The sequence below is a fragment of the Mytilus trossulus genome, chromosome 1 (genome assembly GCF_036588685.1).
Source record: "Mytilus trossulus isolate FHL-02 chromosome 1, PNRI_Mtr1.1.1.hap1, whole genome shotgun sequence".
In the NCBI taxonomy this organism is placed as follows: Eukaryota; Metazoa; Mollusca; class Bivalvia; order Mytilida; family Mytilidae; genus Mytilus; species Mytilus trossulus.
This window is the reverse complement of record NC_086373.1, coordinates 3,211,409-3,233,764: the sequence shown is the minus strand read 5'-3', so window position 1 is coordinate 3,233,764 and position 22,356 is coordinate 3,211,409. Positions and strand designations below refer to the sequence as shown.

General features: G+C 30.5%; 1 protein-coding gene across 1 annotated transcript; it reads left to right on the top strand.

Moving 5' to 3' along the window:
• The first annotated feature begins 15,990 nt into the window (after window positions 1-15,990).
• LOC134712425 (uncharacterized) lies at window positions 15,991-20,035 on the top strand. Its single transcript, XM_063573956.1, has 6 exons — window positions 15,991-16,098; window positions 16,501-16,570; window positions 17,856-17,990; window positions 18,797-18,847; window positions 19,214-19,349; window positions 19,905-20,035. Exons 2-6 carry the CDS (start codon window positions 16,508-16,510, stop codon window positions 20,024-20,026), a joined length of 507 nt encoding a protein of 168 aa, XP_063430026.1. The 5' UTR covers window positions 15,991-16,098; window positions 16,501-16,507; the 3' UTR covers window positions 20,027-20,035.
• Window positions 20,036-22,356: the final 2,321 nt, after the last annotated feature.

The window sequence follows — 22,356 nt, the reverse complement described above, 5'->3', positions numbered from 1 at the left end:
GTACCAGCCAATCAGATCCTTCTGGGTTTTCACTATTTGAAGACATGTCGCAATACAGTTTGTTCCTGATTCGATACTTAGAAAAGAATGTAATGCCTTTCATATTTTCTTTACTATAAAAATTATGAAATGGGGGATAAAAATAAAAAAAATGGTTTAGGTAAATACCCAGTTTAACCGCAAACTTATGAATAATCATTATTTCGTAATGATAATACAGTTTATCCTTTTTCTTTACATTGAGATTAAAGATCAACATCGGACAGTGTAAATTTATCACACACAACGCGTCTTTAACAATATCTTTTTTAATTATAAATGAAATGAAGTGCTCAAGTAACGCTTCAGTTAATAGTAAAATTATTTTTCAAAATCAATTTGATGTATTTAAGATGTTTTTAAGATTTTGTTATTATGTTGCCATCTTCTCAAACATTGGGTCTCATGTTTTAGAATCAACATAGTTATCATTTTGTACCCGGATACTTTAATAATGTAGCAATTTATTTTTATCCATAGTTCTAACCGCAGATTCATTTGTTTGTGTCATGACGAGAAGATATTGTATACCTTAACTGGCCATTCGATCTATGCACACCTCAGATTCATATGTTTGTGGCATGACGAGAAGATATTGTATACCTAAACTGGACATTCGATCTATGCACATTGATATTTTAGGCTGTCCTTGTACATATGCATCCAATTGATTAATTGATATGAAACTACCATGGGATGGGCATGTTTATCCTTAGGGAAAGCGATGTCTAATTCAAGGTTAAATGAAAACAAATATATGGCTACTATGAATTATTTTTATTATAATAGACAAATACAAGTAATTGAGCCAACAGTAAGCGCGATACTGTTTTGCTGTTCCGTTTTACTAACTTATTCAATGATGAATTTAAAACAAACTTACAATTTTTCACCTACAAATGAACTTTTTATCCATTGAGTCGAACCAGGAAACTTAATGGGTCTTTTATGGCTGACTATACATAATGGGTTTCACTCATTGGTGAATACCGTATGAAGTCCATAGTTGTTAAATATAATGTCACTTAGTCTCTGGTGGGGAGTTGTCTTATTGACGTTTCTGTATCATCTGCTTAATTTTATTAATGAATTTACCTTGTTTAGTTGTCGATTATATCATTTCGCGGAATTTGATTAATAAAAAAATAATACCAAAATAATAGCTTAAATTAGCATATTGCATCTATATACCGGAAAATAGAGTTAAATAATACTGCTAATTTGTTTTCTTTATTCTAAAAAAGTTCATATATGAAGTCTGACTCTCATCATCCTAGTTCCCAGTGTTGTGTTCCAGATATTAGTGATATTGATATATGTGTAACATTCCGAATATTGCGATCTTGAACCAGTCAAGTCTAAAATGAATAAAGGAACAAGTTGGCAAAAAATGGAATACAGTTAGTTTCCGTGGAAAAATTATTTCTCCAAACGTAACAAATATGTTGTCAATCAAACTAAAGTCAGTTTCAAATAAACAAATTGTTTTAATCAGATTAATTATTATTTTACAGAGTACGATGTATCCTTCCCTAAGACATGATACTTGTAGGCATAAATTGTGCTTTGAAAAAATCTCAATCTGATTAAAAATAATAATTCTGAAACTGACTTAATTTCTTGATTACAGATTTGTTACGTATAAAGGTCGTGTTTCGCATGGGAACTAACTGTATTCCGCTTTTTGTCGAATTATCCCTTAATTCATATGAGGCTAGATTGGTTACCGATAACAGTATTCAGTATATTACATATATCAATATAACTATCAGCTAATACATAAAACGTAGTACCGGGCACCAGAATAATATGTGTCTGACTTCATACAGAAACTTCGTAGAAAAATTTAAATAAATTAGCAGCTTCACTTAACTCTCTTTTCCGGTATTTAGATGACATATTTATAAAAAAACAGCTAATATTCGATGTTCATTTTTTTAAAGCGAAAATTCCGCGGAATGATGTGCTCGTCTTTGACAACAATACAAAGTGAAGTCAAATGGTACGGTATTCGAAAAAAAGAAATCCAATACTTTTAAGTCAGCTATAAAAGGCACAAAACGACCAAGGAGTCACAGGCATACTTATATATATATGCATTCGGTGTATAATGTAAACTCCGACCGATATCAATCTTCTTGTTCGACTCAGAATGTGATAACATTGGATAAAAAGAACATTTTGGGTAAAAGAGTATGAGTGTGGATAAAACTTATTATTGAATAAGATAATATGTTACAATATCTAACGTTTTTATTAAAACGAAACAGCAAAAAAGCATCGTACGTGCTGATTAAGCTGCTGTATTTGTCCTATAATAAAAAAAAATAACCCATGGCAGCCGTAGATTTGTTTTCATTTAGCAATGAATTAAACATTTATATTATAAACGTATTTTAACCTTCGCTATCCCTTGGGTTTAAAATGCCCAATCTATGGTTCAATGAATGAATGAATGAATTGTTACAAGAACATCCTAACATATAAATGTAATTAAATCGAAAGGCCAGTTTTGATTTACGATATCTTCTACGTCATGGCATAAACACATGAAAGTTAGGTTCGAAATAAGGATAAAAAGGACTTGCCTCATAATTAAAGTATTGGTATACAAATTGATAAACATGTTCATTCTCAAATAATAAAACAACTGGTCGAAAGAAGGGCAACATAATAAGAACATAATTAAACTCTCAAATAAAGTGTTGAATTGGAAAATAATTTGATTTGTAATTTTATAGATATCTTTTAGAGATTAGAGGCGTTAATGTCCTAGTGTGTGATGTATTGACATGGTCACTTGTCAAGCATAAGCATTATGTAATGGACTATGTAATTCTATTGAAAAATACTGCATATTAATGAGTTTACGTTTAATCTGGATTTTATCTAGACCATATTTCATTTCTTTTCTCTCCATTTAAAGATTTTTGTAGTAAAGAAAATTTAAAATGTACAGAGTGTTTTCTAAGTATCGGACCAGGAACAAAACTTTATTGCAGCATGTCTTTAGAATATGAAAGCCAGAATGATCTGATTGGCTGGTGGTACAACACGGAACAAATAAGGGTAACAATAGTAGGCTGCAGATATAATCGTCAGACATCAAGCAAAGGCAATATATTTTATAAAATCTAGCTTCTCCTATTTTATTAGTTTTCGTTCTTTATCTTTGAAAATCCTGTGCATGGTATAACGCTCAAACCTTATAGTAATGGCTTATTTTAACCTGTGAATAAAGTTGTTGCATCTTTGATCGTTGCATATCATCTGCAACTCAACACGCAAAATATTGAGGTCTCTTAAACATTTTTATATACTTTTGGTTAAAACTAGTCCGATTTGTATATTTGTTAAAGAGTTATTGCATTCTTTTACGTTTGAATTCGTGATTAATTTGTCATAATTTCATTAATTCCGTAGGGTAAAATAATAAAGTCAAGGTTTCGTTTGCATAAGAATCGTAAGTAAATGACCATGAAAAAAAGTTCAACAAAATTGTATCGGCTCAAAGTTAAGCATTTTCAAGAGTTTTATTTTAGAATTTATTATTGAATTAGATAATATTTTAAAGTATTTAACGATAATTTTTTAAAACAGAACAGCGAAATAGCATCGTACGTACTGTTTACTAAGTTGGTGTATTTTCTCCTTCAATAATAAAAAAACTACCATGGCAGCCGTTTTTAACCTTCGCCATCCCTTGGGGTAAAAATGCTCAATCAATGGTTGAATGCATGAATGAATCAATAGTTACAAGAACACCCTAAAATATAAATGTACTTAGATAGAAAGGCCAATTTTGATTTACAATATCATCTACGTCATGGCATAAACTTATGAAAGTTGGGTTAGAAATAAGGATAAAAAAATTGCTTCATACTTAAATATCGGTAAACAAATTTATAAACATGTTCATTAAATTTTTTTTTGTGTATCATTCAATATACTTTTATTAATTTTAAAGAAACATCGGCCTCTGCTTTGTGCTTTGTGTCTTAGCTTTAACGAAATTGCCTGATGATCAGTGTAAGAAATAGCAGCGGGTCTAATATCTGCTGCTGTAATATGTGGTCTTATATCGGATCTGATAAGAAAATAATCTATTTTGCTTGCAATGTTTAAGTTATTTTTCCTTCTCCAGGTAAATTGTCTTTTTTTGGGTTAATTTCTTGCCACAAACCAACTAACTTGTGCTTTTTTTTTTAATTGTTTCAAACTATTTACAAGTTTATTAAACTTTTGTGTACACGTACTTGTTTTGTCGTTTTCAGTCATACTTTCATGTATATCCCCTCCAGGTATTAACATGCCTAATCTTTTTTTTTCAATTAAGTTGTTTATTTTTTTAAGAAAGAAATTTCTATTTCTTTGTATCTTTGGTGCATATCCATTTACTAAAGTGAAGATGTTGTTATCAAGTTCTACATTAATTAGAATAACCTATCCTCCTCATCTTTAATTTCATTTATTATTTTTTTGATTTATGTTATCTTTAATTAAATTTGAAACACCTTTAAATATGGAATTGCCAAAGCTATGGTATATCTTACATTTAGTTTCACTATTTATTATGTTTATGTTTTTATTAGTAAAATGTGAATCTTGAATAAACAAGATGTCACATTTTTGATTTTCACGCCAGATATATCGTTTATATTTTTTCCTTAGCCCTTGACAGTTCAAGGAGCAAATATTTAAATTATAACTCATCTAAATAATGAAAAATACATGTATTAGCAAATATTACTACAGAGATATACATCATAACTAACTGTTCTAAGTTGTTGTATACAATACAACTAAGACCAACAGTATTATAGTAGTCATGCATGAGTATATATGATATATATGTATCATTATAATACTAGAACACACCCACGATAGTGCGGGTTCGTGACTAAATTAAAGTATATAACTTTGCGTAAACCTTATTTTAGTATTGGTATTGTTATGTTAAAGTTATGCCGATTATAAGATACACAGTTTTCTCTGCTTTCATTTTTTTCTGTTGGATCCCGTCGACCTGGAACTTATCGATATTAATTATTTTGAAAACAAAAAGTCCTGGAACGGAGTGTTTTTTTAATCAACAGCATTGTCCTATATTAGTTATAAAAAAATTGAATTCTTTGATTCGCTGTTTTACGTCATGCCAGCTAACAAATTGAAAACTGTACCTGTACGCCTTAAGTCATGATTTTTAGTATTCGTATTGTTATCTTAGAAAGTCTTATAATACTTATTAAAATACTTCAATAGGGAACACTTTGACAATGATTGAATTTAGAAGTGTCAACCCTGTTATTATGACCCGTGTATATAGCAAAATCTTAAATACACCGTTTGGTGGTGCGCCTTTCAGATGCGGAACGTACAGATAAGGTAATAGGTAACAGGTGAATATACTATTGGTATCGGTATCGGATTCGTCCCGGAACTTGTTAATTATTGGCAATATTAATTATGTGGAAAAGAAAAGGGTCTTGAATGGTGTATTTTTTTAATCTACACCATTGTCCTATATTAGCTACATATAAATTCGAATTCTCCGATTTGTCGTTTTTACCCGATGATGGCTGACAAATTGGACCTCGTCATTTAAGTATAATAGATTTGTTTTTTACAATAATACAGTTTTGCAGCCTCTTTTACCTTACTTAGAGCTCTAAAATTAATAGATTTAAGCATTTTTTTTGTTTGTTTTTTCAAAGGTGTAGAATGTACATGTACCTGTATGTATATAGGAGCTTGATTTTCAGAAATTTGGATTGTTCAATAGAGCGCTCAACAACAATTTAACTGTTTTCAAATGAAACATATTCTCAACAGTTTTTGATAACGTCTTTAACTATCCATACAGTTGAACCTGGAAATTATATCTGTTTGTGTAGAATTCTTTGGAGATTTTCGAATGTTCACTTTAAGCTGCTGTGTGTGTCATGTGTTTTAATACAATGCGGATCTGTACTTGAATCGAATATACTGCGTATTAGCATAGCTGGTTGTGGAGTATGTGTGTCTGGATAGTATGGTGCAAAAATATATGAATGTAATTCGTTTCGTACTTCCTGTGTGTGAGGCTGTTTATGGTGATATACTACATGTTGTTGATAAATTTATTTTCCAAATATCCTTGTTGGAATTGCAGAAAATAGAAGATTCTTTTGTGCAATCAGTGCATTCATGTAATAAATGCATTTTAATGATGATCTGAATTAAACTAATGCAGCCTAATGACGTGAATAGTAGAACTAATGATCGTTTGTTATCAAGTGAATATTTTTTTTCTTTTTGTTGGTTTAATGCTTGTTTTAAAATTATCTGTTTCTTTCAGACATTTGTTTTTGTTGGTATTTTGTGAATAAACATACATATAAGATAAATGAAACATTACACTGTTTTCTATTTCGTCAATTGAGAACATATGATCGAGTTTTGTGTTAAATTTCTCTTTTTGATTGGTTAATATATATATACTACTCTTATCAACAGCAATACAATATACAGTATGTATGGAAGATAACCAATTTTCATTTTCGATATCATTATTCAAACACATATAATCTAATATTATATCGTATCCCTTTTTTTTTTTACATAATAAATAAAAGTCATGAACAAACATAAAATGAGAACATTGTTTATGTTTACCATAACATCAATTGGACACATACAATCTTTTATTGAAAAAAACTCTTTTTTTATTCAATTTTGTTTTTTACACTATAAATAAAAACACAGAAGAAAAGTAAATATATACAAATAAATGTTCATGAAAATAGCTAGATAATTATACTATTTAATGTTTATTAAGTTTATTTACATTTTGTTGAGCTTGCTGATAGTTAGGGTCCCTGTGGTTTCTGAATATTTGATGTTCGTTCGTGAATTTGGTCGGTTGTTGATGTTACTGGGCGTTTGTATTTGCGTCTATCACGTGTTCCATCATTGTTGTGTCCTTGGAGAGTATACCTTTGAATTAGAATTGCGGATATAGATTTTCAAAAGCTTTTTCCTTATAACCAGGTCCTTTGTTATTAAAGTGTCTCTGTCAGTTTCAGAGTCAGGATAAATGTGCCACATCCCTTATACCCTTTGCAAACCTTTGAGGTTTTTAGAATTAAAAACATGATCAATAAAGTTCAACATGGTTCAGAAACTGATTTATGTTTGGTTTGACATCACAAAACAGATCTTTCTCTAGCAGGAAAACGGGTTCAACAGAACCTAGAATCCCATGTGGATTCATAGAGTTTAAACCTGATTATCGGCCATCAGACCATTTTTCACTACGTTTTTATATGACTCGGGTAAGTTTTTAATATGGCTGACATCAGTACTGTGGATATCCGAACTTGCCATCATCAATATGGTTTTTTGTCCGTATATTTGTTGAAGTATTACAACCAGCTAGTTCTAATTCAACTATCTACCTATTAGGCACCTATTCAGTATACTTATACTCTTGATTACGTCTTTAATATATTAGTTTTACTTGGATTTGTAGGAGCGAAAAATTTTCCGTGGAATACCTTCGGCTTCTTACGTCATCCATCTCATGTTCATTATAAACATTTGTCCAACTGGTTTAGAGAAGGTCAACATAATAAGAAATAGAAGAAATAAACGTTTGTTTTGAAAAAAATGTTGATACAAATCTATCGGGTCTAAATCATTTATGTTTTATTTAATATAAGATTTCGCTAGTTTTTTTCTATAAATGAACTTCATCTTGTACTTAATAGAAAAATGAAATAAAAAAGAGGGGTCACCGATCATTTACGCTCACAATCTGCTTGTCTGCCTTCAAAAGAATTGTATATTTTTGTAAAGGTACTTTTTTTTCTGTTGAATTAATAGGAAAAAAAGAGGTAATATTAAAATAAAAAAAGAACTTATATACAGAAATCGCTTAAAATTATTTAGTTGATATATAGCTTATTTGAAAAAAGCAATAAAAAACATAGGTCACCGATGAGTAATAACAGATATTTCAATTTTAATGCCAAAAATAGCTTTTTTGCACAGAAGGGAGATAATGTGAAGCTTTTTCAATGATATAAACATTTCAAAAGTCATCTGGAGCCCAATCGAATCGATATTTTTGTTAATATTTACATCATATTATAAAGTAAAAACTAATAGTGTAATAAGTAAACTTTGTTATGAAAAAACAAATGTTTATTATTTTGCTGAAATTTTTGTACCCTCTTTAAACATAATTTAACTATCAAATGAAGCGTTGAATTGGAAAATCATTTGATTATAATCTTAAAGATATATTAAGGGACGAGAGGCGTTAACGTCCTTGTGTTTGAAGTATTTACATGGTCACATGTCGAGCATTACCATTATGTAATCGACTATGTTATTTTATTGCAAAATACTGCATATTAATGAGTTTACGTTTATTATTTATTATTTATCTAAACCATGTTTCTGTTTTTGTTCCCCGTTTAATGATTTCTGTAGAAAAATATGGCTTGCATTGTTATTAATAAAATCTAAGTATTGAATCAGGAACAAAACATTTTGCGACATGTTTTCAAAGTATAAAAGCCAGAGAGATCTGATTGGCTGGTACTACAACAAGGAACATATGCGATTGCCAAATAAAATTGATCACAAGATGGCCTTCCAAATACCGTTTCGATCCCTAACATCACTGAAAAGACATATATTGTCGAAATCTAGATCTGGTGTACTAAAGAAATATTTCGATACATCTTGTGATCAATTTTATTTGGCAATCGCCAATGGCAGTCAGCAGGGTTAAAGAACATCAGTTGTTCGACCTGTAAGTCAAATGCGTTTTGTTTAAATATACTTTTTCACTTTTTTGGTCTTTTGGAAAATGTTGTTTGTGCTGTTTTTAGACCCTTCTACAACGAAATTTGTTTGACATGCACACGTATAAAAATTGCGGTTTTTATCCAACGTAATCATAGGTTTGAAAGTAGTTTTCAAAAGACCGAGAAAGTGAAAAAGTATATTTAAACAAAACGCAAAACGCATTTGACGAACAGGTTGAACAACAGATTTTTTTTTAACCCTGCTGACTTCCAGTGGCGATTGTCAAATAAAATTGATCACGAGATGTAAAAAAATGGACCTTAATATAAATTTAATATTAAACAGAAAACAATAAACTTGTGGCCCAGTGGTATGCCAAAAACCTAGGTGTCAATATACTTCATGCTTAATTAATTTGAAAGGTATTCATTAATCGACATTTTGATGAGATAGTGTTTGGCAGAGTTTTTGTAAATGCCAAACAGCTTTTGAATAAACGAGGCAGATTAATCCCACAATACAGGTTCTCACCATATTAATATACAGGTTTCAATAATTAACTATGTCCTTTTATAAATATGGCTTAGTAAATGCAGAAATATCTTAATTTTACCCTAAAGACGGTTTTAATTTTATATAACAAAATAAATTGCACGGACTGTTTCGAAGCATGATATTTAATATAGTTAGTTGCTTTATTATTTATATATACCAGAATAATGCCCGAGTATTTAATATGCTGAAACAATTTGATAAAATCTACCTTCTCGTATTTTGTTAGTTTTCGTTCTTTCTCGTACACTTAATATAAGAAACTTTACCTTTGTATTAATGGTTTATAAATTTTAAATTGAGCATTGAGTTTCTTCATCTTTGATCTTTGCATATTACAATGCAACTCTAACATGGGAAAATGATGACTAAAATTGCCTCAACTTTTTTAGATCTCTTAAACATTGTTTTTTATACATTTAGTTAAACAACACACAAGGACGTTAACGCCTCTAATCTTTAAAAGATATCTATAAAATTATAAATCAAATGAATTTCTAATTCAACGCTTCATTTCATAGTTAAAAATTATTTGAAAAACGATTTGTATCAACATTTTTAAGAACAAGCGTTTATTTCTTCTATTTCTCATTGCGTTATCCTACTCTCAACCAGTTGGACTTTAGGTTAAATTACGTTTATAAATGTCTAATTCATTGCTAAATGAAAACAAATATACGGCTGGCATGAGTTATTTTTGCTTATTGTAGGATAAACAACTGAGTCAACAGTACGTACGATGCTATTTTGTTGTTCTGTTTTAATAAAACGTTAGATATTTCAAAACATTATCGAATTCAATGATAAGTTTAAAAACAAAACACCTTAAAAATGCTTAATATATTGATTCACTTATAAGGTCTTTGCATCGGAACTAAACACATGTATTTAAAAAAACAGTTGTTGGCATGACAAGGGTTGTGTTCTTCTTATATATGTTATAATGGTATGATACTTAACCACTAACGGAAAGGATTGTGCCGGATATTCATATGATGAAGACATAATCTTTCAATCAGTTTAAATGAAGTCTGGAGCTGGCATGTCAGTTAACTGCTAATAGTCTGTTGTTATTTATGTATTATTGTCATTCTGTTTATTCTCTTTAGTTACATCTTCTGACATCAGACTCGGACTTCTCCTGAAGAACATTTTTATATGAGTATTGTTATGCGTTTACTTTTCAACATTGGCTAGAGGTATAGGTGGATGGTTGAGATCTCATAAACATGTTTAATCCCACTGCATTTTTGCGCCTGTACCAAATCAGGAACCTCTAGCCTTTGTTAGTCTTGTATTATTTTTAATTTTAGTTCCTTTCGACCTATTTGGAGTTAAGTACGGCGTTCATTATCACTGAACTAGTATAAATAAAAAAGAAGATGTGGTATGATTGCATTGAGACAGCTATCCACAAAAGACCAAAATATATATATTAGTTTATTGGCCAGTTGAAGGACGCCTCTGGGTGCGGGAATTTCTCGCTTCCTTGAAGACCTGTTTGTGACTTTCTGCTGTTGTCTATTTTATGGTCGGGTTGTTGTCTCTTTGACACACTCTCCACTTCCGTTCTCATTTCCTTAAATTTTGATCCGATACAATTTCGTTGAAATCTTTTCAGGGTCATTTGCGTACCATCCTTATGCAAACGAAACCCTGACTTTATCATTTTACCCTATGAAATTTATGACGTTATGACCAATTAATCATAAATTCAAACATATAATAATGCAATAACTCTATAACAAACAAAACAATCGGACTATTTTTAACAAAATGTATTAAAACATATTTTAAGAGACTTCAATAATTGCATGTGGAATTGTAGTAGTAATATGCAAAGATCGAAGATGTAGAAACTTTATTTACAGGTTAAAATGTATAAGCCATTAATATAAATGTAGCGTTGTCGTTTTTGTATGGAGTCGTATTTGTCGATGTGTTATTTTAGGTTGAGTAAATTACGTAAAATCCATGTTCAAATGGCACAAAGAAAACAAACCACATCACAAAGTTTCAATTCAAATCACTATGTAATCTGTATCAGTTGGACAAAAATAAAACAGTTGAACAATAATCATTATTCAATAACACAATATTACTCTCAAGTCTTGTAGCTAACTATCTCCACTCTATTTGTGTTCTCTCTCTGATCTCTCTCGCATCCCCTTATATACATAAGTACAGGCGGTACTCCGACGGTTGCAAAAATGGGGTACCGAGAGGTTCTTAAGATACCGGGCGGTACCTCAACGGTTCTAAAATTGGCTACCAGGCGGTGCCCATACAGTTTTAAAGATGGGGTACCGGACGATACATCGACGGGATCAAAAGATGGGGTACCGGGCGGTTCTTAGGTTACCGGGGAAGGGTGAATATAATTTATATAGATACCGTTCAGATGAATAAAATACTGGGCATTGTCCTATACAAATATAATTTTACCCAAATGTATTAATACAAAGACATATTAAAAAATGATATATTATTATGTCAAACTAAAATTGCGTCATAAAGGTAATTTCTAAAGATAAAAAACGAAAGCTAATAAAGTACGAGTAGCTAGATTTGATCAAATTTATTGCCTTTGCTTGATGTCTGAAGATTATATCTGCAGCTTAATATAGTCACCTTCATGTGTTCCTTGTTGAAGTACCAGCCAATCAGATTCATTTGGGTTTTCATACTTTGAAGACATGATGCTATAAAGTTTTGTTCCTGATCCAATACTCAGACAAAACTAAGTACATTTCATATTTTCTTTACTACAAAAATCATTAAATGGAGAGAAAAAAATAGGAATATGGTTTAGATAACAACCAGATTAAACGTAAACTCATTAATATGTAGTACTTTACAATAAAATACATAGTCAATTACATAATAGTAATGCTCGACAAGTGACCATGTAAATACATTACACACAAAGACATTAACGCCTCTAATCTGTAAAAGATATGTATACAATTATAAATCAAATGATTTATAATTCAACGCCTCATTTGAGAATTTAATTATGTTTGAAGATAGATTTGAAGGTAGACGAAACGCGCGTCTGGCGTATAAAACTATAATCCTGGTACTTTTGATAACTATTTGTATCAACATTTGTAAGAACAAACGTTTATTTCTTCTATTTCGTTTTGATTTGCCTTTCTCTCGACCAGTTGGACTATGGTTTAATAATGAACATGTTTATCAATTTGTATACCGATACTTTAATTATGACGCCATTCATTTTTATCCTTTTTTTTAAATCAAATTTTGTATGTTTATGCCATGACGTAGAAGATATCGTAAATCAAACTGGCCTTTCGATCTAAGTACATTTATATTTTAGGGTATCTTGTAACAATTGATTCATTCATTCATTAAACCATAGGTTGAGCATCTTTATCCCAAAGGATAGCGAAGGTTAAAATACGATTACAAACGTCTAATTCGTTGCTAAATGAAAACAATTCCACGGCTGCCATGGGTTACTTTTGATTATTGTAGGACAAATACAGCAACTAAATTAGTACGTACGATGCTATGTTGCTGTTCTGTTTTAATAAAAACGTTGGATATTTTAAAATATTATCTAATTCAATAATAAATTAAAAAAAACCACACACGCTCATTTACCCACAAATTTTCTTTTTATTCAATTTTATTACATTTTCGATTAAGGAGTTTGCTATCTGCCAAATGCATATATATAAGAACCTGTGATTCCGTGGTAATTTTGGGCCTTTTATAGCCGACTAAGCAGTATAGGATTTCTCATTGTCGATTAAATACCATACCGTTTGACGTTACCTTGTATTGTTATCGAAGACGAGTTTATCATTCCGCGGAATTTTCGCTTAAAAAAATAAACACCGAATAATAGGTAAAATTTGGGTGGTAATTTTTCAGATATTTCATCTACAGACCGGTAAAGAGAGTGAAATGAAGCTGCTAATTTGTTTACATTTTTCTACGAAGTTTCTGTATGAAGTCAGACACATATTATTCTGGTGCCCGGTACTACGTTTTATGTATTAGCTGATAGTTATATTGATATGTGTAATATAATATTGTGATCGGTAACTAATCTAGCCTTATATGATTTAAGGGATAATTCGGCAAAAAGCGGAATACAGAGTGTTGGTTCAAACACATCCTACATACGTAACAAATATACATTGTATGGTCTTTCAAGAAATAAAGTCAGTTTCAGAATTTTTTTTTTAATCTGATTGACTTTTGTTTTTACAAAACACGATTTATGTCTACAATTATCATGTCATAGGGAAGGATACATCGAACTGTGTAAAATAAAAATCAATCTAATTAAAATATTTTTTTATTTGAAATAGTAAAGGTAACATGATTATAATTTAGTACGCCAGACGCGCGTTTCGTCTACATAAGACGCATCAATGACGCTCAAATCAAAATATTTATAAAGCCAAACAAGTACAAAGTTGAAGAGCATTGAGGATTCAAAATTACAAAAAGTTGTGCCAAATACGGCTCAGGTAGTCTATGCCTGGGATAAAAAAAAACTCTTAAGTTTTGCAAAAAGTTCAAAGTTTTGTAAACAGGTAATTTATAAAAATGACCACATTATTGATATTCATGTCAACACCGAAATGTTGACTACTGGCCTGGTGAAACTGACTTGATTTCTTGATTGACAACAAATTTGTTACGTTTGGTGGAAAAATCTTCCGATGGAAACTAACTGTATTTCATTTTTTCCGACTTGTTCCTTAATTCATTTGAGACTTAACTGGTTCCAGATCGCAATATTCAGAATGTTACACATATATCAATGTCACTAATATCTGGAATGCAAAACTGGGAACTAGGATGATGAGAGTCAGACCTCATTTAGGAACTTTTTAGAATAAAGAAAACAAATTAACAGTATCCTTTAACTATATTATTATAGTACCGGGATACAAAATCATAACCATGTTGATCCTAAAACATGAGACTCAATGTTTGAGAGGAGGGCAACATAATAAGAAATGAACAAAAAAATCTTAAATATTTCAAATCGATTTTGAAACATAATTTTACTATTAACCGAAGCGTTAAATTAACACATCATTTCCTTTAAAATTTTTATAATTTTTTAAAGACATCGTTAGAGACGCGTTGTGTGTGATGAATTTTCACTTTCAGTAGTCAAGCATTAATCTCAATGTGAAGAAACAGGATTAACTGTATTTTTATTGCGAAATAATGCTTATTCATAAGTTTGCGGTTAAACTGGGTATTAACCTAAACCATTTTTCCCAGATTTAATAATTGCGAAATGTCTTTAAATAATTAAAACCCAGAAGGATCTGATTGGCTTGTACGTCAACAAGGAACACATGAAGGTGACTATATAAGGCTGCAGATATAATATTCAGACATCCAGCAAAGGCAAGAAAAGGTACGTTATATCAAAATTATATAGATTAATTATCTTAAAAATGTTCTTTTGTTTCAGCGATGTTTTTGATCATTTAGGTCAGTTAAATGTCTTTTTATACTTCATGCATCATTCATAAGTCGACATTTACATAAGGTAGATTTGTTAATTTTTGTGAACTATAACATTGTTTGACAATGCCAAACATCTTTTGAATGAATGTAGCAGACGACAGGTTCCCGCCATATTTAAATACAGGTTTCAAACAAAGGTTTGTACTGTTCATGTCTTTACATACACACAACTCGTTGAAGTAGCGCATTGTTATTCAGCCTTATAAAATCGCAACTGATCAGTTTAGTTTTTTCATAAAGTTTAAAAAAGAGACATACAAATTGTTGTTTAGTATTTCAAACAAATGAAAGAGAACTATTAATTTGCCAAATCCTTAAATATTGCTTCATAAATGCAAAAAAACCTTCATTTAACTTTAATTTAAATGTACTTACTTTATATGATTAGCGAAATTACTAGGATATAATCATATAATATTATAAGTTGCATTTTTGTGTAAAAATACAAGAATAATGCCGAAGTATTCTATTTGCTGAATATATTTAATCAAATTTAGCTTCTCGTACTTTATCATTTTTTTCTTCATTTCTTTAAAACAAAACAGGATAACGTTTTAACTTAATAATAGAATTATTACCTTTATATTAATGGCTCATGTATTTAAACCTGATAATTGGGTTTCTACATTTGTGATCTTTGCATATCAACACTACCACTCTTACACGGAGCAATTAAGACAAAATATGGCGCCAAATGTTTAGGTGTATTGATCAAATATTTTATACATTAATTTAATTCAAAAATTGTCCGATATCTTTTGTACTAGAGTTATTGCATTCTTAAATGTTTTAACTAATTATCAATTAGTCATAACTTCATAGTGTAATATGAAAAAGTCAAAGTGCATTCGGAATAAAGGCAACTGATCCTGGAAAAGGGTTAAACGAAATTGAATCGGCTAAAAATTAAGCAATTTGTTTTCACTCATAAAAAACAAAATATTCTATTAGCTGGAATCAGCGAATAAACTCTAGCTTATTATATCAAAGGTATCTGCGATTGGTGTGAAGTAAGTTTTACAATAGAAGTTAAAGTGTCCTTGTGTAAACTGAACAGAGGTTATCAAATCCTTTTTTCAAAAATTGTTCTACTATGTATTTGAATGCTCGTTTCATCTTTAACATTGTTTCTCAAATTTGCAGGTCATTTAAACCATAAATAAGAACAGCTGTTAATTCAAAATTGTAAGTTGGTAATAATTTTTTTTTTTTTTTTTTAAGTACATTTATTCATTAATATATTGTTTATAATTCGATAAAATATGTATCTATACATCAACTGAGTATGTTAATAAATACATTATTTTGTTAAAAGCAATCAATCCTACATTAAAATACAAAGATTATTTGTAAATTACATATACAGAAGGTTTAATTGGCTTAAATTTAATGCAATATGTGCATTTGTAGATCAACTTCAAGCATATTTTGTAAGATACATCGCAAAAATGGTCAGAAATAGATATGTCAAAAGTCGCAATGAAAAGCAAAAGTCAATTATAAAGCCATTCTGTAAGTGAATTACATTTAGAAAATATCGATAAGCATGACAAGTTTTATTAATTTATTATCAAATGTCTTTTGTAGTAAGAAAATGTATAGATGGACAGTTTTATCGTTCATTTTGTTGAGTGCCAGTATGTTTGAAGCATCCAAGGTAATAAGTTTTTGGTATTGTAGTTGAATGTTATTTTAAATTACTACTAATAACCATGATAACATACACAAACTTTATGGTAATATTCTGTACAAAGCACAAAATGTCGTCATTCACCTCAAAAGTTAACCAAACCTTTAAACAGACGTTTTCATATGGATATAGTGACGATACTTTGTCAGGTCATTTAGGCTGGCATTTGTTTTGGAATTAACATTGATTCACTCATAGTATCTTTTTATTGGATTTATGAGTTTTGAACAGTGGTATACTACTGTTGCCTTTATTTATTGGAAACAAATACATTGGTCGCTATGTTACGAAGTTTTCTTTTATCTTACTGACTGATAATTTTTTTTCTCACCAAAGTATATTCATATAAACAGTTATCGCTAGAAACGTGGAAACGTTTCGATGTCAATAAAAACATCGACCTTAACATAGGCAATAAAGCGAAACCGTAGCGGCTCAATCGAAAAAAATCAATCTCGTTAAATGAGAAACGATGATATATAATCATTCTAATCAGTTATTGACAGATTCGGGTTATAATACTCTCATATATTCTACGATTTAATAACCGATTGGAGTGTGCTTCATTTTCATGTGCATATTGCTGTGTGCTTGTTTATTTCACATTGGTTTCAGGTGTAGGGGAGGGTTGCAATCTAACAGAATACGTTTAATCCCGCCGTATTTTTGCGCCTATCCCAAGTCAGGAGCTTCTTGACTTTGTTAGTCTTGTGTGCTTTTTTAATTTTTTTTAATTCATTTATATGATTCAAAGTCAGTGTGACTTCAAATGTCGCTGAACTTGAGTATTTTTTTGCTAAAAGCCGCATCCGCTATGTCGAAGATCTAGTGATGGCCTTGGCCTGTTTTCTGATTTCTGGTCGGATAGTTGTCTTTTTGACACATTCTCTTTTTTCTATTTCAAATTGCATATATATGAATTCTTGTGTCTACAACAAAAATGGCAAACCACAGAATTACGGAACGCCGACGAAAATTATAACTGATTTGAGAGAATGAACATTCACATGTACATCTTTTATTGTTATATTTAAATCAATTATAGAACATAAACTGTCATCAATCGATGTATGACTTTTGTACACCGGTACACTATTTTTGCCTTTATTCATCATATGGATGCAAAATTTAGATAAGATATGCATATCAAAAACTCTTTTATGTAATCTAAGACACATACATGTATATGTTTGAACACAAATGAAACTCTGTGAAAAATTGTACAGTTACTATTTAACATGTAAATTTTCAGGTATCAGAAAAAGTGTTGAAAGATAATAAAGGTGGAGAATATGACGTCATTGATGTTGAAATTGGGAACACGGATATTGCAATAATAAAGAAAGATGGTGTTATACTGGCAGACGAAATTACCAGTAAAGACAAAGTAAGATGACAATTTATGTATCAAATGTATTTTGTTTTTATACCTTTCTCAAAAGAATATCAATTCAAACAGGACCGACCATAAAAAGGAAACTCCAATTTCTCTTTTAGATAAAATATTGCCCATTTTTTTAGATTTTTTAAAAGAATAAAACTGTCGCCGGTGTGTGTGTGGGCAAAGATGCAGATTAAAAAGACAAATATACTATCGTTCTGTTGTATTTTTACCGCAGCATATCTGTACCTACAATCGACTGTTTTATGCACATTTAAAAATTTACAAATATCTCGAGGATCTTTTCTAACATATAAATAAATTCACATATACAAGATTTAAATAATCCTGAATTATGCATCTTAAAAAAAACTGTTTTAGTTCATAGAAACAGATGTTTACAATTCAATTATAACAATTTAACTTTTATATCTTCTCTCTTAAAAAATCGATTTCTTTCCTTTAATTCCAACTGGCTATCCTACTGATTGTCAAAGTGATAGATCTTATCATACCTTAACCTTTATATATTAAAGCTATTTATAGTTTACTACTATTTCACCATCATCAAATGTATTATTAAACGAATGATGCACATACAAATGATTATATTCCCAATTCTTCATTTCAATTTTACGAATAAACATATGTAAACACTGTAATTACATATACTTAAAAAAACGTTTATCTGTCAACAAAACTGAGTTTTTTACACGACATGGCATATAAACTTCTTACATTAATATCTTTTAGAATAATGTTACAGCTAATTACTTATATTAAACATTCTTTTTCATTTTCCTTTGTTTTAGGAGTATTCAATTATCAAGTACAACGGAACCTGCAATGTTCAGTTTTATGAGGTAAATGTAGATGAATAACAACAAATGTTTTGAATGGAAATTAAACTGACCAAACAAGGATGCACATTATTATATCCCTTCAAACCAGTTGGATACACAATTTTGCATGAAGATTCTCTAATTATTCAATTGTGACATTTTTATTATTGCTTTGCAAACAAATTTTGAAAGTGAAAGCTTTAAACTGCCCTATAGAAGTGTAGGGTCACAAGGCAATTTCAAATGGAATAGGGCAGAACATAATCATAAGTACAGTGGTTTGTTAAACTGGTATGAATGCAATTATGAGAATAGAAGTATAAAACTATAGAATCATTTCAATCTAAATATATATCATTTACCTTGTAAATTGAATTGCCTTTACAGGATCCTTCAGATGATAAAACATGCTATGAAGCTTTTGAAGATGACGAAAGCATTCCGAATGAGACCAAAGCAGAAATCAAAGAAGAATGTGGAGATCTAGATATTGCTTATATTAAGGCTGTTCATTGTAACACAGGTATGAATTTTTAGTTTCAGTTTTTGTTTACAACTTGTTAAATATTCTCCTTAAATGCATAAAATATTTGCAACACACGTGTGGCAAGCAACAAACAACTATTCATGCCTGCAGTCCTGCAAGCAAAGTTGAAATAAAAAAAAAGATGCAAGACTCGTTCAGATTCGCCGGACTTGGAGTATTTTGATACAATATATCAGCACAATCTTAATAAAAAAATGGATAACAACAAACAACTCCTAAATAAACTAAAATAGGGAAGCTCCTTAAAACCTTCAAATCAAGCTATATACTGTATCAACCAACATTACGAATGGAAAATAACTGTCTTATTCCGATTGAGACAGACATGTTTTGGGAGAAATTGATAGATTAATCTGCTTTTAAAGCTACCTAACTTCCCGTATAACGGTTCTTCACAGTTTGATTGTGTTGATGAAATTGAATGAGCCTGGTCCTATGGCTAGCAAAACCTAGCACTTTATCATACTGCTACATTGACAATATTACATGAATGTTCAGGATCAATTTTAGCCAATTTTCTTTTACTTGCAGAACACGGTATCCAAAAGAGAGCATGTTATTATTATTACTACATTGGTCGATGTTGCAGAAGGAGATGGTGGAACAAATACAGCTGTTACATCTGCTGGTACAGAACCATTAGATGTTATTGATTTGGAAAATAGGAGTGCCTCTTCATACATTCAGTACTTTTGTGTCTTCGGAATTTTTTGTCTGTTTTATATCAAGACTCTTTAGACACTTCTGTGTGGTTAATTATGTAATATATATAAATCTGTTTGTAAGTGCGTCTTCATTGCTTCCTTGTTAGTTGTATCAAAAAGATGTTTTAAAGATTTTTTAAACATTAAACCTGCTTTTATGGCTAGCTAAACCTCTCATTTGTAAGAAGAATGTTTAATTCATACTATAATTGTTACCTTTAACAAATAAATACTAAACGATGTTAATCTATGGCTATTTTTTTAACGAATACAAAGGGTAAGAAGGAGTACATACTTACTTACTTACTTAGTCCTTTCTATGCCTAGTGGCACATAGGGCAAGGAAAAAAGGAGTACATACGCTTGCAGTAAATGGAATATCTCTATGAAAGTTCTTTTTTTCAAATTTTACGATAAACAAATCTATTCGATAGATTCAAGAACTGTATAAAGCACAAAAAGTTTAGAACAGAGAACATACACTCCAACAAAAAAATGATTTTTTTTTGTAGCTCGCAAAAGGCAAACATTAAGGGTTTTCTTTTTTTGTTGATTTTCATGTGTACCACAACGAATTGAATTCATGAATGATGTAACTAAAGGCAATGTATATGACGAAAACAGGTATATCCTCTCATTTTGGTATCTGTTTTAATCACACCTGTATATACATTGCACCTTTTATGTTCAAACTACTCCTAAACCTAGTTGACAGTGACCACTAAATTGTGGAAAAACACCCAAAGTGGTATAATTGACAATGAAACAACTATCCACCATAGTAGAAATGACGTTATTGTAAGGAATACCATAGGTCGTCGTATGGCTGTCAATACTGAATAACACTCATATCCGATGTTCAATGTTAATTAACTCTGACTTGACAACATATGAAACTGTCAAACTAGGAAACAAATGGTCTGATTCACTAAACACTTGATAGAAAAACAAATATTCTTGGTTTACTTTTTAAATTGTTATTTGGATGGAGAGTTGTCTCATTGGCACTTACACCACATCTTCCTATATCTATGACAGAAATCCATCATTAAAGGGCCGGGTTAAACGTGGTTCAAATCTCCCAATCACCCAACTACCAATGGATAGTAAAGAACTTACAGTTATTGAAACCTCCTTCAAAGCCAGTTGTGGATACATCTTGTTCTTTAAGCTACACTATTATATCAATCAGCGTACAATATTTTTATTTTAATTGTGCTATTCTATAACATTATACACCAACATTTTGTAATTACACCAGATAAAAAATATCAAGACAAAACATACAGCGATAATCATGGCTAAAACTGCAATAAAGATGCATGCTTCTTATTTGTTCGTTTATACTACCGAAGACTTTTAATAAATTTATATTTCATCGATACACATTGGATCTTTCATCAATATCAGCGGTCTTGTTTTCAGCTTTGCAGCTAGTATAATCGAAAATTAAAAAGCCGGTCTCAATACCTGACCTGAATTCATAAATATCTTAACATAGTATGAAAGATACATGCCTCGTGGCGGTCAGTTTTTTATTGTTTGGGGAAGACAGAGTACCCGGTGAAAATCACTGATCTTCGATGGGAAAACTGACAATCCCAGTAAATTAAGATTTGAGTCGAGTGAACCCGCCCGAGTGTGGTTTGAACTCATATTATCAGTGTTGACTGGCTAGTGATTACAGTTGAAACTACTTAGAATACTAGGCCACCGATGGCCCCTAACATATACATGGATTTACGTCGAAATATGCCATACTGCTTGTGAACTCGTTTAAAAGGAAATATACATCTACTTTGTAGTCCTTTGATGAACAAATATCACTGCAATGTATATTTTCTGGTCATCTTTTGTTTTTTATTACAAATTACTAATGCAAATAATCTAATTCATGTTTTTGTCATTACTGTAAAAAAAAACTACTGAAGTACATGTTACACGGGCATATGCACATATATAGATGGAACCATTTTTTTATAAGTTCAAAAAGAATAATAACATACAAAAATGTAGCTCTCACGCTGGATTAAAAACAGGGGTATATGTTCAATGAATTGTCAAAATTAACGATGATTTGAAAATGAAAAGTAAACAAATTAAATTCTAGCACTGAATCATTTTTCTGGCTTATAATTTGCAACTAGGCGAATTTCCCCTACAAGCCAACCAATTATTATCTGAAACTGTCATTTTGATCTGATTTTTATTTTCAATCTTTAAGTTAATTGTAAGATTCATCCAATGCGGTTAATTCATTATGGTTCAAACAGATTGAT